Source organism: Grammomys surdaster, unplaced genomic scaffold, assembly GCF_004785775.1.
Source record: "Grammomys surdaster isolate TR1022 unplaced genomic scaffold, NIH_TR_1.0 197, whole genome shotgun sequence".
In the NCBI taxonomy this organism is placed as follows: Eukaryota; Metazoa; Chordata; class Mammalia; order Rodentia; family Muridae; genus Grammomys; species Grammomys surdaster.
In genome coordinates this window covers 888,502-905,333 of record NW_021604642.1, presented here as the reverse complement: position 1 = coordinate 905,333, position 16,832 = coordinate 888,502, and the positions used below count along the sequence as shown (strand labels likewise).

The window sequence follows — 16,832 nt, the reverse complement described above, 5'->3', positions numbered from 1 at the left end:
TGGGGGTAGGGTTAGAAAAAGGAGGAAGTTGGTAGTTACCACTAATCAAACAAGTGGGAAATTAGGAACCACTTTTCTACTGTTGAGTGTGAAAAGAAACAATCTATGCCACTTCCTGGGCTTTAGTTCCAGATCAGATAAGGTGGGAAAGAATATATTAACATCACCCCCTAAAGCACAAAGTCTAACACTCCTGGGGAAGGGGCAGTTTTACCCAGGGCCCTTGACTCTAGGGATCCCTTGAGTATTCTATGGTTAGTGTTTTTTAAGATCCCAAGTATTCTGGTCAGATAGAGTTTGTAAAGCAAGTATGATGTTGCTGTTTCTCCCAGTGTTGAATTGTGGTATTTGTTTTCCTCAATGGCATTTTATATTCAAGCAGTATCACTCAAGCCATGTTTATTCAGTATTGTGTTTTTACTTTGGGTGGGGGCGGGGATGAGAAGGAAGTGCCTCCTTGGAGTCTCCTAAGTGTATGGGACTCCAAGGTATGTACAAGGACTGGATGGCATGGCCAGGAAAATCAGATGGAAGGTCCCCAAGACTCTTTTTTTTCTACTGATTTCTACGAATAAAATGATAAGCCGTGTAAGTGACCAATCTAAGGTACCTGATAAATGCCAGTTGTTTTCTAGTTGGCTTCCCCCCACAGGCTACAGACATCTAGACATCACTATCTCTTTCCTCTTCCATAATGAAACTCACCTAGCAAACTAGGGAACTCCTAGTACAGTACAGTTAATACATAATACAGCTGGTAAGCTGTCTCCCCATCCTCCCCATCCACTAAACCAGGAGGGTGTGGAGAGTAGAATTTCCTGACTTCTCCAACTTCTCAGAGGCCTAGCCAGCTTGTCCTGGCAGATTCCACATGGAAGGCTGTGGGCTGCAAGTCTTTAGTGCACAGTCCGTTCTTTTTGGCGATGATAATCTGGGGTAAAAAAGAACACAGCACATTATTTTCAGGATGAGCTCCCAACTTCCCGTTCCCAACTTCTGGGGCTTGCCGTTATCCATATTTAAAAGAGTTCTACTTACCTAGAGCCCTGCCATATAAGTAAGAAAAGAAAAAGAAAAAAGAAAGTGCCTTACTGTAGGGAAAGAATCGCACACGCATGCTGATTTCTCGGGCTGTCTTCAGGATTTCAACAGCCTGGAAGGAACACAGCAGCTTGTACAAATGAAGAGATATTACCCAGGACATAAACATAACACAGCAATGGATTGTGTCCCATCTAGGTCACTAATAGCTGCTCTCTTCTGGTACATTTTCCTTAAAGAGATGCTTTCTTACAGATTAGGCTATTCCGGTCCAACCTGTCCTACCTGAGATGGCTTCTTGTATTACTACAGCCCATGCGCTATGCTTACTTTGCTGTGTTCAATATCTTGGAAATCCACATCATTCACAGCTAGAACTTGGTCCCCTTCTTGAAGTCCTGCTCGATGTGCATCCGAGTCTGGAATCACCTGTCGGTGAAGGGGTATCATGTAGTTGTGATGGAGTAAATCAGGAGATTGCAGGGGAAATTCAGTGCTGTTCAAATGTGTTATTTTTTGTGATACCACAGGGAGAGTAAGTGGTTTGCTAGATGAAATTTGGTTCTCAGTTTGGTTTTTTTTTCTTATAGATTCTTTCTTTTTTTCCAAAGACAGGGTTTCTCTGTGTAGCCCTGGCTGCCCTGGAACTCACTCTGTAGACCATACTGCCCCTGAACTCACAGAGATCCGCCTACCCTCTGCCTCCTGTGTGCTGGGACTAACGTCATATGCCACCACTGTCTGACCTGACTTTATAGATTATTATCTACTCCTAATCTTCCTGCTTCTGCGTCTGGAGTTCTTGGAGTACCGACATGCCCACATGCCCCACCACTCTGGGCCTAATTCTGAGAAGGAAAGGCTGAATTCCCATTATGTCTATTCTACGACTATACTAAGTCATCCATTTTTTATCTGATGGGCCACCAGTGGATTTTAATATGATAACAAAGTAGCTAGCCATACAGCCTATCATACATACACATTCACACAGACCTTGGAGATGAAGATGCCTAGCTGGGAGGCCTTTCCTCCTCGGATGTTAAATCCCAACTGAAAGACAAGAACACAGGATGCAGACTCAGCACAGACATAAGAACAGGGACATCTATGTAGTCAGAAGAAAAGGAGATTCTATGGAAATTCTGGTCACCTACCTCCCAATCCATATCCATGCCCCAACCACGGGCAACTTCTGGCATGGACAAAATGCTACTGGAATAAAAGCCTCTATAAGTTTACCTGAGCACCAGGAGGCTTCTTCAGTGTGACAATTCGGGGCAGAAACTGGGTCAACTCATTGTTGTAGTCTGGGTGGTACACTCTCTGCAAGATACAGTAATCTCAGAAATCTCATTCCCTGTGTTAGATGTTACATCTACCTTCTTTTAGAATATTAATAAATCAGACGTATGTCAGGAAATGGAAACATCACAGACTTAGTTTACATAGAACAGATAACACAGTCCAGAGGAGTGGTTGTTTAGTCTCAGGACATGCTAGTGGACCCTATAGATCCCTATTCCTTTCTTATTAACAGGATGGAAACTAAGGTTCTGAATTTTCAGAATTCACCAGTGTGAAGGGTTCTGGCAGGGTGATTCTACAAGTTGCCAGTAGGTCACTGTTGCTCAAAATTCACCTAAGACTTCACTCTCCATTGAGTTTCATAACCTTGCTACTTTATCTTTCAGAGATCTCATGTTCGGGATTGGTACTTCTTATTCCGGATTGCAGATGGTTCGTTCCCACCTCATGAGGAGGAATCCATGCTGGAGGATTTTCATAGGCAGGCAGGAAAACCACTGGGTAGTCATCATAAGGAATCCGGTTGTCCATTTCAGGCAAAGCCCTGAAAAGGACGAATCAAACGAAACGAAAAGGATTTTAAAAAGGGCCAAGTTTCAGAAAGCATTCCATCCAAGGACCATTCATTTATGGGACTAGCCCACAAGTAGGTGTTAAGATTAGGGGTGGGGGGAAGAAGCAACAAAACAACAAAAATAAAAACAAAACAACATCTAATTTTTTAAGTACTCTAATGGCATGTTTGCATTTGTCACAATTCTACAAAAATAGGTGTCACCGCTTTCAACCTAGAAACGAGAATCACATTTACAAAGATCTACTTTAAAACAGCAAGGCAGTGCCAGCTCTAACTATCCCATACGGATTGGGGCCAGGCACAGTGCCACAGTCTCTAGAGGTGCTTAGTAAACGTGGCGTCTACAGATGGGCTCCGTCAACACGGGCTACCTTCCAGATCCGCGTCCTGCAACCCGCCCGTATCCCGCGCTCGCGACCACTTAACTCAGTGCCACCTCACCGGTAAGAAGGCCTCCCTCAGCGACAGGCAATTCGGCGTCGGAACCGGAAGCGGATGCTTGCAAACACCCTACACGGGCGGAGCTCGCTTTGGGCGAGCCGGCTCTCCAGCCCCCTCGGGCGGCACGTTGTGCGTGCTCACGTTCGTGTGCTTCTCACAGGCTGTACGCGATCCGATTGGCTGGCGCCTCTGGGATCAATTTGAAACTTGGCGGTTAAAGCTCCGGTTGGAACAGGGCGCCAGGGAAGATCCAGCAAGGGAAGTATAGGTTGGTGAGTTACTGGGTACCGCGTTAGCTCAGATTCTGCGCTTTGAAGCACTTTAGGACTTGGGGTCGCGGTCGCTGTCTCCGCTGGAGTTTCTTTATTTCAGACACCACTTCGCCCTGCATTATTGGGACTGACAAACCATTAGGCGGTGGCCAAGAGTGACAGGATTCAGTGATCCTGCTGGGAGGGGAGTACATCAGCGAGTTCCGAGGTCTCCTACAGCCTGAGAAGGGCCTTCCACTCCTGCCAGCTTCCGGAGGCTCCAGGGAGAGCTGGCTTCACTCGGCACGGACACCTACTGAGCTGGTACCATGAGAGAAGAGGTGAAGGGAATTCCTGTAAGAGTGGCACTGCGTTGTCGTCCCCTCGTCTCTAAAGAGATTAATGAGGGCTGCCAGACGTGCCTTTCCTTTGTGCCCGGAGAGCCTCAGGTGGGTAGTCTAGAGTGGCTTCCTCCACAGCTGAGGCTTAAAGGAGCGAGGGGCGTGGTCAGGCATTTTTTTTTAATCCTTCTATCCCTTGTCTCTTGCCTCTTGCAGGTGGTGGTTGGTAATGATAAATCATTTACCTACGATTTTGTGTTTGACCCCTCTACTGAACAGGAAGAGGTCTTCAATACAGCAGTAGCTCCACTCATAAAAGGCGTGTTTAAAGGTGAGGCTGTTTAATTCACTGGGCAGGGTTGTTTTGAGCATATATTATGTGTGGATCATATAGGTGCTACAAATAGAGGAATGAATGAAACAGACTCCTGTCTTTAAAGTCAGCCCACAGCCTAGTAACATTTGTGAAAGTCTTTCTACCCTTGAAGCTAGTTTCAGACTGATCTAGACCTATTTTGCTGTCTTGGGACTTCACAGAGAACCTTTCATTTCAGCACTTGGGCAGCAAAGGCAGACGCATCTCTACATAGCGAGTTGGAAAACATCCAGGAGTACCTAGTGAGATCCTGCCTCACAAACAAAAAACAAAGCAAAATAAAGAATATGTGGTCTTTGTTTGGTGCTGGTCATGTACTAACCTGCTGAAGTCCCAAGAATATTCAGATATGTAATATAGTCTCTGGGCTCTTGAGGGTCAGAAAACAGGTAGATGACTGTAGGAACTGGGATCCAGGAGATCGGTATTGAAACCTCTCTCACCATCCACCGGGCTTCACGAAGGCGCCATAGCACCCACAGATAGCTACATAAGTGTGTTTGAACACATAGACAAAATTTAAATTTTTATACCTATTTAAAATTTTGGGGAGTGATTTTTTTCTTTTTTCTTTTTTTTCTTTTTGCTTTTTATTTCCCCAGACAGTGTTTCATATAGCTCAGTTTGGTCTTAAATTCACAGTGTAGTCAAAAATGGATATGATGGCGCATTTGTTTAACCCTGTCACCTAGGAGGCAGGCAGAAACAATTGGATCTCTGTAAGTTCAAGGCTAGGCTGGTCTGGTCTACACATCTAGGGTTCCAGGCCAGCCAGGGCTACATAAGACTCTGTTTAATGTGTAGTGTGTATGGAGTGTGACTCCTACTGCAGAAGCTCTAGAAGTTTCACTGTTTTCCTACAACGTGGTGTGAGAATTGGAAGGCTGGCACCAAACTCCATTAGGGGAGTTGAGGGTCATTTCCAAACATAGGGAACTTTTGAGATAGGTATGAGTGAAATATTTATTTATTTATTTATTTTGTTTTTCAAGACAGGGTTTCTCTGTGTAGCCCTGGCTGTCCTGGAACTCACTCTGTAGACCAGGTTGGCCTCGAACTCAGAAATCCACCTGCCTCTGCCTCCCAAGTGCTGGGATTAAAGGCGTGTGCCACCACCGCCTGGCCAGAGTGAAATTTTTAGATAGAATTTTTTCCCCCTAAAGCCCTTGAAAACTGTGGCCAGCTAGTAGTGTTTACTGCAGAAGCTAAGCTTTTAAGGGTAGGATTCTAAAGAGAGTAGGACCTGAGAGATGTCTACTTGTCATATTAGTTGCAGTGGTTATTAAAATTTCTTTTTTTATTAATTGGGAATTTCATAAACACATTTTTATCAAATCTTCTCTTGTTTTCTCCCCTCCACTTCTTCCCCTGTCTCCAGCATATATCTTCTTTTTTTTTCTTCAACCCAGACTCTGTTCAGTGTTGCCTGTATGGTGCATGGATGGGTAGCCTCTCAGTCACATCCCTGAAGAAAACTGTCTCTCCTCCAGTAGCCATCAATTGCTAGTAGCTTGTCAGCTAGGTGTGGGACTTTATGACATATATACACTCACAGATAAATTAATCACAAATGGTTCAGGAAAAATTGAGTTCTTTATGCTATTCTTGCTGAACTACAGTGTTTTCACTGTAAAATTATAAAAAGAAAACTTAAGCCAGGCAGTAGTGCTGCACGCCTTTAATCCCAGCACTCAGGAGGTAGAGAGGCAGTTGGATCCCTGAGTTCGAGGCCAGCCTGGTCTATGGATAGAGTTCCAGGACAGCCAGTGCTACACAGAGAAACCCTGTCTTGGAAAAACAACAACAGCAACAACAACAAAAAACAAAGCAGAAACTTTAAAAATGATGTCATGTCTCAGGGTATATCAAATATCTTTGTATATGTTTATAGTGTATGCACATGTTTGTACAGGTATCCTTGCTCATAAATGTCTAGTAGAGGTCAGAGGTCAACATTAGGTGTTTCCCTCTATCGATCTCTATCTTGTTTTTTTTTTTTTTTTTTGAGACAGGATCCCTTGCTGAACCATTTCAGTTAGACTTGACAGTTTGAAGATCTCAGGATCCACCTGTGCCTGCCCTCTCAGTACTGGGGCTGCACAGATATGTACTATCATGCCGAGTTTTTATATGGGCACTAGAGATCTGAACTCAGGTTCTCATGCTTGCACAGCAAGCAGTTTATACACTAGGACAGCTCCCCAGACCCAACCTTTATTTATTCATGTCTTTTCTATTGATTTGTTTTGTGTGACTTGTGTGTGCTGGTGTATCTCACTGAACATGGGCTGGTCAGAGCACAACTTGTAGGAGTCAATTCTTCCACTCTGTGGGTTCCGAGGGCCAACAACAGGTTGCCAGGCATGGCCTTAAGTGCTGTTACCCACTGGGCCACCCTGTCAGCCCCTGTTTTTTTTTCTTTCTTTAAGACAAGGTTCGGGCTAGGCAGTGGTGACGCATGCCTCTAATCCCAGCACTTGGGAGGCAGAGGCAGGAGGATTTCTGAGTTCGAGGCCAGCCTGGTCTACAGAGTGAGTTCCAGGACAGCCAGAACTACACAGAAAAACCCTGTCTCGAAAAACAAACAAACAAACAAAGACAAGGTTCATGTAGAGCTGGCTTTCCTGGAACTCACTAAATAACCAAGGATGACCTTGAACTTTGGTTCTCCCTGTGACCTCCCCAGGTCAGGATTCCAGATGTATACCATCGTCCTTGGTTTGGTTTATGCTGTGCTGGAAAGCAAACTCATGGCTTTGTATATGCTAGATAAGCACTCTGCCAAGTGAGCTAGAGTCCCAGATATAAATAATCTTGTTGTAAAACTTGAAAACACTGTAGTTACAGATATGTTGCAAAAACAACATAAAGATACCATTTTTTTTCTGGAATTATTGGTAATAAGTTGTTGACCCTATGACCCCTGAATGCTTTACCATTTCCAAGAAGAGTCATCATAATATGACATAGCCATCATAATCATAGAAGTTGCAATGTCACATTACTACCTTTTTTTGGAAGATAATTTTGTAATTATATTTATGTACAGAAAACTTAAGTGTGCATTATTTTTTAACCCAGTTTAGTGGCGAGTTCTTTAGCCTTTGCTTTTTCCAGCTTGGCAATTCGTTCTCAGCCCTATTCAAATGTTGCCAGTTCTTTCAGTAATGCCCTTTATAGCAAAAGATTTAGTTCAAACATGTTAGAATAAGCTGTGCCCTTCTTTAGTTTTTGAACCTTTCTTTGGTTTTTGTGGTTTTTTAAAGCTTTCATTGTTTTGATACTTGAAGATTACAGGACACATATCTTTCTGTTTGCTTTTATTTAATCTTATGATAAAATTTGAGCTGTTTTGTTTTGTTTTGTTTGGGGGGGTGTTTACTTTTAGCAGAAACACCACAGGCATGCTTCTGTATTCTCACTGATTCCTGTCAGGCAGTATATGGTTTTGATATATGTGCCCTATTACTATTATTGTTAATAGCAGTAATCTAAGGTATAAATCTGCCAAATCTCCCTCTGTAAAGTTATTTTTTCTTTTTGCATATTTGAAAAAGCATTATATAGTTCTTTCTAATTGTCTTCTACTTTTCTCTTTTACATGATTTTCTTTAATTCTCATCGCGTTTACTATTTCTTCCCTCCACTCTCTTCTTCATTCTATTTTTAATAATTAAATCACCCCCCCCACTTCCTTTTCCCTCTCCAACTCCTACCGTGTCCCACCCCTTTCCCCCTAAGTACATGGCCTCTTTTTAATTGCTGTTGCATATATACCCACACATTCGACTGCATGATATGTAAATTAGAACCCGCTGAGTCTACTCAGGGTTGCTCATATGTATATGATTTCAGGGCTGACCACTTGGTATGGATAACCAGTTCAGGGGACATCCCTAGGGAAGACTCAGTTTCCTCCTCTCAGCAGTTGTTAATTGCCTGTAGTTCTCTGTGGAAGTGTGGAGGCCTGTGAGCTTTCTCCCTTCCATGTTAGCATGTCACTTGGTATTGTCCATCTTCAGGTCTTGTTTAGGGAGCCATACTGTTGAGGTACCATGGGTGAAACCTTCTTGTCATTTTTAGGTGACACAATCTCACAGCAGATTTCCAGGTCCTTGAACTCTTACAATCTTGCCGCCCCCTTGTCCGCCATGTTCCCTGGGTCTTAGTTGCAGGAGTTGTGTGTTGTGCATGTATCTATTAGGGGGACGAGCATCCCATTAGCAGGTGTTCTCTGCATTTGGACCATTTATGGTTTTCTGTAATGGTCTTCATCCGTTGCAAAGAGAAGCTTCTTTGCAGAGTCAGAGCTACTCTTATCTATGGGGATAAGGATAAGTATTTAGAATGCAGTTGGGAAGTATACTGGTTTAGTAAAATAGCTGTAGTAGGTTCTATTCTCTGAGTGTCACCTTTAGGGATATCTTGCTATGCTGGTCATTGTTGTGGTTCATAGGGTTGACAGCTAGGCAGGACTGTTGGTTACTTCCCTCCCTTGGCAGTTTCTATAATACCTGCAGGTCTATGAAAGCTGGTTTCCAATGAGGAGGTTTTCAGGTCAGAGCCATCTGAGATCCTTCAAGTCCAGTGTCCAAAATGCATGGTGTCTTCAGCAACAGGCGCTTACCCTTCAGCCTTTGGAGTACAACAACAGTAGTAGCCTGTGCTGTCTTGGGAATCTCTTGTCTCTCTGACCAACAACTTGGAAGGGAGTTTCTCATGTCCAGTACTAGGTGTTTTTGTTTGGTTGGGGTTTTTTTTAAGATAATATAGGGCTCTTGGGGTGAAAGAGAACATTGTCAACCCAAGTGGCATAAGTTAATTTAAATTATATATGCATGTATATACATTTATACATATTAATATAATTTTAGGTAAATAATAATGTGATTCCTTATGAGTTTTTCAGACATCCTTAGTGCTATCTGCCCCTCCACCCTCCCTGTCCTGTATTGACCCCACTAGTTCCTCTGCAACTAGAGCCTCAGCATTTTTCCATTTTCCCCTTCCTATCATCCTGCTGTTTCTTTTGAAAACAGTCTCATTGGGCACATGCCTACTTTGAACTCATTGTGTCATGCAGTGGAGACTAGCTGTGAGCTCCTGATTCTTGTGCGTTCTTCTCCTGAATGCTGGGTTTACAAGCCTCAACCACCACAGTCAGCTACCATCCCCATTTTCTTTAGCCATTTCTGAAATAATATTTTTAGACTTCACTATCAGGTCAGTTTCCTCAAATGCACACCTCCACAGCTTAGTAAACGTGTCAATAGTTGTGTCTTTGTATTCTTTTTATTTACCTATTTTTTGTTTTTTTGTTTTTTTGGTTTTTTTGAGACAGGGTTTCTCTGTGTAGCCCTGGCTGTCCTGGAACTCACTCTGTAGACCAGGCTGGCCTTGAACTCAGAAATCCGCCTGCCTCTGCCTCCTAAGTGTTGGGATTAAAGGCGTGCGCCACCACCACCCGGCATTTATTTACGTATTTTTATTATTTTTTAATTGTTTGTATATCTCTCTTGTCTGTCTAACTGCCTGCCTCTCTGCTTGCCTGCTTGCCTTTCTCTGTGTGAGTATGTGCACATGAATCCAGGTGCCCATAGAGGCCAGAAGTGTCAGATTCTCCAAGAGCTGGTTGTGAGCCACCTGAAGTGGGTACTTAGGAGTTGAATTCACTGAGCCATCCCCCCAGCCCCTTCTTTTGTATTGTTAGCCTGGGAAACATGAGAATTAAACTGTATTAGTTGAAGACAATGGCATGTATAAAGTGATTCTAATATACATGTTTTTAACACCATCCTTATTTGTAAGAACAAACCTGATCTTTTTACATTCAGCGCAATAGTACTCTTTTATACTCTGGACTCCTGGTACCAGAGTACAGAGTGTTTTAGACACAGTATTAAAATCTGGTTTCCCAAGATATTATAGCCTATACCTATCTGTAGTGTTATAGAAAGTTATAAAATGTTATTTCCTTGCCCCACAGTCATATCAGATTATAACAGCAATATATTTCAATTTATAGGTTAAGAGTTTTCATTTAGCTGGGCAGTGGTGGCGCACGCCTTTAGTCCCAGCACTTGGGAGGCAGAGGCAGGCGGATTTCTGAGTTTGAGGCCAACCTGGTTTACAGAGTAAGTTCCAGGACAGCCAGGACTACACAGAGGAACCCTCTCTTAAAAAAAAACAAAAAAACAAAAAAACAAAAAAAAACAAAAACAAAAAGTTTTCATTTAGAGCAGATTCTCCTCCCCTCCCCTCCCCTCCCCTCCCCTCCCCTCCCCTCCTCTCCCCTCTCCTCTCTTCTCATAGGGTCTGGCTTGCCTGGAACTTGCTGTGTAGATCAGGCTGGCTTTAAAACCCACATGCATCTTCATGCTTTTGTCTCTCAGGTGCTGATATTCAAGATACTGAACTACCATGCCAGCAAGTTCTTTTTTAAAACTTCAGGGTTATCACTTAAATTAGCGTTCTTTTTCAAATTTTAAAGATTTTTCATTTTCTATTTTTAGTTTTTAAAGTGGCCTTCTTTTGTTTGTTGGTTTGCTTGTTTGTGTGTGTGTGTGTGTATAGGTGTTTTCCCTGCATGTAAGTCTGTATACCATGTACATGCAGTGTCTGCAGAAGCCAGAAGAAAACAGTGGACTTGAGCCATAGTTGTGAGCCACTATGTGGGTGCTAGGAATCAAACCTAGATCCTGTGGAAGAGCAGCCGATGCCTTTAACTGCTGAGCCATCTCTCTAGCCCCAAGATTTTTCTTTTCAGGCTCCAAAATTAGTTGAGTAAATTGTCGATGACAGCTTTGACAAAAAAATGCAGTGATTTTTTTTTTAAACAGAGATTCCTTTAGACTGTGTCTAATTCTCTCTTAAGGGATGGCTTTCTGAGGTATTTATTACATGTCGAAGCATATTTGAATTTATAGTTTCTTTAGTTCCTACTTTATAATCAGTTACTGAGTTATGATAATTTAAGGTGTGAGTAGCCCATCTGTTGTCTAATTGTCTCTTTTTGAAGATATTGCTATAGTTATAGCTAGAGTTATCTGTCTCTAGTTCCGATCAAAACTTAAGACTTATGGGATAAAATGAAATACATGCATAATAATTCATACTCTCTAGCAAGACAAAATATAAAAGTGGATGTAGAAAATAACACTTTCACTTGAACTAAGCTCAAACAGATATACGTCTTAACCTGTCTTTCTGCAAACATTACAAATTATATAGACTATAATAGAAAACACTGTCACTATTCCATGGTGCCTCCAATGTAATAATTTATAAAATGTAGGCTGGAGAGCTGGCTCAGAGATTAAAAGCCCTGACTGCTCTTCTAGAGGTCCTGAGTTCAATTCCCAGCAGCCACATGGTGGCTCACAACCATCTGTATTGGGATCCGATGTCCTCTTCTGGTGTGTCTAAAGACAGTGACAGTGAATAGAGAAAACTCAGTTGTTTACCATACTATTGGTCTCTGAAAATGATCACAATGTGAGTTGCTATCCTTTTGATCTTTTCTATTTTTATATACAGTTGAATTACTTTTAACCCGCTTTTTTCAGTCAATTATATCTTGAACTTAAAAACATTCTGTGTTTTAGAGACAGAATATCCCTATGTAACTCAATCTGGTCTTGAATTTTTTTTTGGCAGAGTCTTAGTATTTTACTATTTCTGTCCTGGAGCTCAGTATTGCTATGTAGACCTGGCTGTCCTCAAACTTAGAGATCCTCCTGCCTCTGTCTCCAGAGTTCTGGGATTAAAGATGTGTTCTATCATACCCGGCTTAGCTTTGAACTTTTTGAAGTGCTGGCATTAGCAGGAAAGCTCTGCCAGGCCTGGTTCATGAACATCTGTGAATGGATGATTCTTTATTAGTGCTCCATAATAGCAGAGTCTGTGTCACCTTTAGACATACTTAAATGCTATGTGCGTGGAGCCTGACAATATGGCTTTTGTATGTTCAGACAGGGACTTTTTTTTTCATTTATTCACTTTCTATCCCAATATCAGCTACCCCTCTCCCCCCCAGTTCCCCCTCAGACATCTCTTCCCACTATCTCCCCTCCCCTTTTCCTCTGAGAGGATGGACCCCTCTGGATATCACCCCATCCTGGTACATCAAGTCCCTGCTGGGCTAGGTGCATCCTCTCCCACTGAGGCCAGACAAGGCAGCTGAGTTAGGGGAACAGGATCCACAGGCAGTAAATAAATAAGTTCAGGGACAGCTACTGCCCCCCCACCCCCACTCCAGTTGTTTGGGACCCACACGAAGACTAAGCTGCACATCTGCTATGTATGTGTTGGGGGACTAGCTCCAGCCCATGTTCATTCTTTGGTTGGTAGATCAGTTTCTGGAAGTCCCAAGGTTCCAGGTTAGTTGACTCTGTTGATCTTCCTGTGTAGTCCCCAGATAGAAAATCGTCATTCGTCATAAAAATACTGCTTTTTCAAATTTTCTTTCCATCCCAACTCTCTTTTTCTTTGTTTTGATTTGGTTTGGTTTGGTTTGGTTTGGTTTTTCGAGACAGGGTTTCTCTGTGTAGCCCTGGCTGTCCTGGAACTCACTCTGTAGACCAGGCTGGCCTTGAACTCAGAAATCCACCTGTCTCTGCCTCCCAAGTGCTGGGATTAGAGGCGTGCACCACCACTGCCCGGCTCCAACTCTCTTTTTCTTTAAAGACTTATTTCTTTTTATTTTGTGTATAGACGATTTGCCTTCATGTATGTCTATATATCACATGTGTGGCTGCTGATCATAGAAGCCAGAAGAAGGCATGAGATCCCATGGAACTGTAGATTGTGAGCTGCCATGTGGGTACCAGAAATCGAACCTGGGTCCTCTGGAAGAGCAGCCAGTGCTCTTAACCACTGAGCCATCTCTTCAGCCCCAATTCCAACTTTTAATCCTCCTGGATACTGTCATGTGCTTTCATATCTAGCAAGACATTAATTAAAAAAATACATACCAAAATTGTTTTTGCCCCTTGCTTTGTGTTTGCTGTTCTTAATAGACTCTGTCTTAAGAAAACAACCTCAATTTTGTTACAAGCAATAGCTGCATGTTAACTGGATGAACAGTTTTCTTCTATCCCCATGGCTTCTATTTTGTCAGGATACAATGCAACTGTCCTGGCCTATGGGCAGACTGGATCTGGAAAAACTTATTCAATGGGAGGTGCATACACTGCAGAACAAGAACATGACTCAGCCATTGGGGTTATTCCTAGGGTAATACAACTGCTCTTCAAAGAAATTAATAAAATGAGTGACTTCGAATTTAGTCTGAAAGTGTCTTACTTGGAGGTAAGTGATTTCTCTCGAGTTATTCTAAATTCAAGATTATCTTTGAGTAGGAAAATATATCCAAATGAGATTTTTCTTGGCATGACTCAAAGCACCAAATTAAATTTTTAGTAAATTGCATTTTAATAAATTGATAGCAAAAACTTTTTTGCTCAGTTGGATCTGGATGCTACCCAGTTCTTTTCTTAATTAGAATTATCTACTTAATCTGATTGTTAGAAGAATTGGCACTGCCATGCAAAAATATGATAGGAATTCTTTAATTTTAGTTTGGCTTGTGTCACTGCTTCTCTGTGGAATCTGCTCCATTTCACTTCACTGCTACGGCTTGAATTATAATGCTGCTGCTTCATGAAGAATGTTATTAAAAATCAGGCAAAATATTATGCTGTGTGTAAATGGTAATAAAATGTACATTTACACAACAGATACTTATTGAGCATCTACTATGTGCCAGACCCTGATCTGGGTACTTAGATCATGTATTTGGGAAATATCAGTGGACTAACAGATTTTTAACACATTGTCCTTATAGAAACCTGAATTCTAGTGTACATCTGCATAAAATTAACTGTCCAATTGTATCTAACCTCATGACACCAAAAGGCATACAGCATTTAGAGACTCTGGCTTCTGAGAAGCTAACTTATTGATTCTACTGAAGAATTGATTCAATTCTTCAATTGATTGAAGCTGACTTTTTGATTCTACTGGCAGTGATATCTATATATGAGGAACTATAATTAAACTTATAAAGTTTATGCATGTAATCATAAATTGTGTGTAAATAGTTCATCCTGATGTTGAATTGCATTATGTTATCAGATATAAGAGATAAAATGAGAAGGGGAGTTATAAGATGATTACAGTTACCCTTTGTTTTTATTGTCTTATATTTTAAATTCTGTGTTTGTATGTATGTGGGTATGTACACGTGAGTGCAGGTCCTGAGGCAGCCGGAGGCATAGGATTCCCTGGAGCTGGCGTTATAGGTGGTTGTAAGCTGCCTGACATAGGTGCTGGGAACCAAATTTGGGTCCTCTACAAGAACAGTAGGGGACCATTGAGCCATCTCTCCAATCCACCCAGATTTGTCTTCTTAGTCTTGATTAATCCAGCCTTGGTCAAGGTCATTGAATATACAAATGACTGGAGAAACTAGCATGTTAAATCGTGCCATCAACAATAACAGTAAAGAAGTGTAGTGTGTATCACATGAAACATTCTCTTAAGTATTTAAAGTTTTACTGTTTCATTGAAGTATTAGTTACAACCCTTTTCTTCCCTTGCTCTCAACTTCCATCCTGCTTTCCCATAAGCAACTAATGCTTACATTTTAATTGGTTAAATTGATAAAAAGTGGTGCTGTTATGATATCATCAAGGAACTGAATTTGGGGGCTGGAGAGGTATCTCTGGGGAGAAAAGCACATGCTGTCCTGGAGAGTGCCCAGGTTAAATTCCCCCAGCTCTAGGGGATCAGATGCCCCTGGCTTCCACAGGTACCTGCATTCACTTGTGCATACCCACATATATACAGGCATTATATAACTAAAAAAATAAGGCAAGACAAGAGCTCTACCACAGAGTTATACTCGTGTCCATTGTAGCCTTTATAAGTGTAATAAAAATTACTTATGGTCTTGCAGTCCACACAGAGATAGCCACTGTTAACATATTTCCCATTTTCTTTCAACAATATCAGATTTATAATGAAGAAATTTTGGACCTTCTATGTTCATCTCGTGAGAAAGCTTCTCAAATAAATATCCGGGAAGATCCTAAGGAAGGCATAAAGGTGTGTTTTCCCTTCCTTCCTTCCTTTCTTTCTCTCTCTCTTGTTTTTGATGGTATTGCAGATGTTGGTAACTACCGAAGCTCATGGCTCTTGTCTTTATCACTGTGGTTTTGAGTGATTGCTAACATCTCAGTCTTTCAGGTTCTGTTTAGCACTGATTCCTTTAGTTAATCTAGGATTATTAGATGAGCGTTCTTATGGGAAGAAAATTCAGCTTCATCATTTTCTTGCTACTTCTTAAAGCATGTAGCAGCAATTAAACACTAATTGTTTACTGGATTCTGAAACTAAGCTCTCTAGTATGGTAGCCATGTGCTACAAGAAGGCATTTAAAGTATAATTAATTAAAATTGAACAAGCAGTTCCTTAGGCACACTCACCACTTATCAAGGAGACACCTTTCTGTGTGACTTCTGACTACTTTGTCATTTACAACAGATGTGAGGGATAGCTGTGATCACAGAAAATTCTCCTGGATATCACTAGCAGACACTGTACTGGCCTCTATATGGATAAAAAAAAAAGTAGAAAATGAAACTCAAGTATAGCACGCATACCCTATAGTGAGATGATCACTTATCTGAGAGCTTTGGTCACATGGTCTCGGTGCAGTGCTTGAGTACTTAGGACTAGAAGAATCAGGAGCTACAGGTGGATGAAATCCAGGAGGATAGATTTGGGAAAATGTGGGAAATCAGCTTATCTGTCTTCTCCTTCCCCTCTTCCTCTTCACAAAGAACAGAGAGTAACCATTTAGGACACAGGCAGAGAGTAGACACTTGTTCATCTGAGCCTTATTTTCCTTTGGGATCCTTACATTATTATCCAGGTATTAAAGCCAGACTAGAAATATCAGACCCTGTAAGCTTGAAATATAAAGGAAAATAATTTGGATAGTGAAGACAAGAATCCTGGGCAAAATATATGCTACCACCAAGAAGAATGTGGGTACTGAACTAGCTCTTGACCATGTCTTAAGATCCTTTATATGCTCCACACGAAGGCAGGAATTAAATCCCAGGCATTGTTTGAGGCAAGATGGTGTGACTCAAAAAAAAGTATGTGTTCCTGATACAAATTGGAGCAAGAACAAGTTTGTAAACATTTTTAAGATAGCATTTAAGAAATAAACAAAAAAGGTCTGTTGAGATAGTGCAGCAGGTAAAAATGCTCGCCACCAAGCCTTATAACCAAGTTTAATCCCTGCACCCCACAAAATGGAAGTAGAGAACTGACTCCTGCAAGTTGTCATCTGACCTCTACACATGTACTTTGGTACATTGCTGTAGCAGCTGGGTGTGTATACACATATACTTACACAATAAATGAGTCGTAAAAAAAGAATTTTTATAGTGAGGAGGAACTATAGCAGAAATGTTCACTAAGACTAG

General features: G+C 41.6%; 2 protein-coding genes across 5 annotated transcripts in view; one reads left to right on the top strand and one right to left on the bottom strand.

Moving 5' to 3' along the window:
- Positions 1–382: 382 nt before the first annotated feature.
- Positions 383–16,832, bottom strand: part of Pdzd11 (PDZ domain containing 11) — an 82,862-nt gene continuing 66,412 nt past the window's right edge. The window contains exons 1-7 of one of the 4 annotated variants that reach the window (XM_028769996.1): positions 3,368–3,498; positions 2,794–2,893; positions 2,284–2,367; positions 2,038–2,094; positions 1,372–1,470; positions 1,093–1,153; positions 383–931 (exon numbers count right to left, since the gene is read on the bottom strand). In XM_028769996.1, the coding sequence (XP_028625829.1) occupies positions 897–931; positions 1,093–1,153; positions 1,372–1,470; positions 2,038–2,094; positions 2,284–2,367; positions 2,794–2,880 (423 nt within the window). In that variant the 5' untranslated portion in view covers positions 2,881–2,893; positions 3,368–3,498 and the 3' untranslated portion in view covers positions 383–896. Of the gene's footprint in view, positions 932–1,092; positions 1,154–1,371; positions 1,471–2,037; positions 2,095–2,283; positions 2,368–2,793; positions 2,894–3,297; positions 3,499–16,832 lie in introns of those variants that run through there. The other 3 variants (XM_028769997.1, XM_028769998.1, XM_028769995.1) reach the window with 3 other exon arrangements.
- Positions 3,614–16,832, top strand: part of Kif4a (kinesin family member 4A) — a 96,983-nt gene continuing 83,764 nt past the window's right edge. The window contains exons 1-4 of the mRNA XM_028769999.1: positions 3,614–4,067; positions 4,176–4,290; positions 13,454–13,644; positions 15,349–15,441. Coding sequence (XP_028625832.1) covers positions 3,948–4,067; positions 4,176–4,290; positions 13,454–13,644; positions 15,349–15,441 — 519 coding nt within the window. The 5' untranslated portion in view covers positions 3,614–3,947. The remainder of the gene's footprint in view (positions 4,068–4,175; positions 4,291–13,453; positions 13,645–15,348; positions 15,442–16,832) is intronic.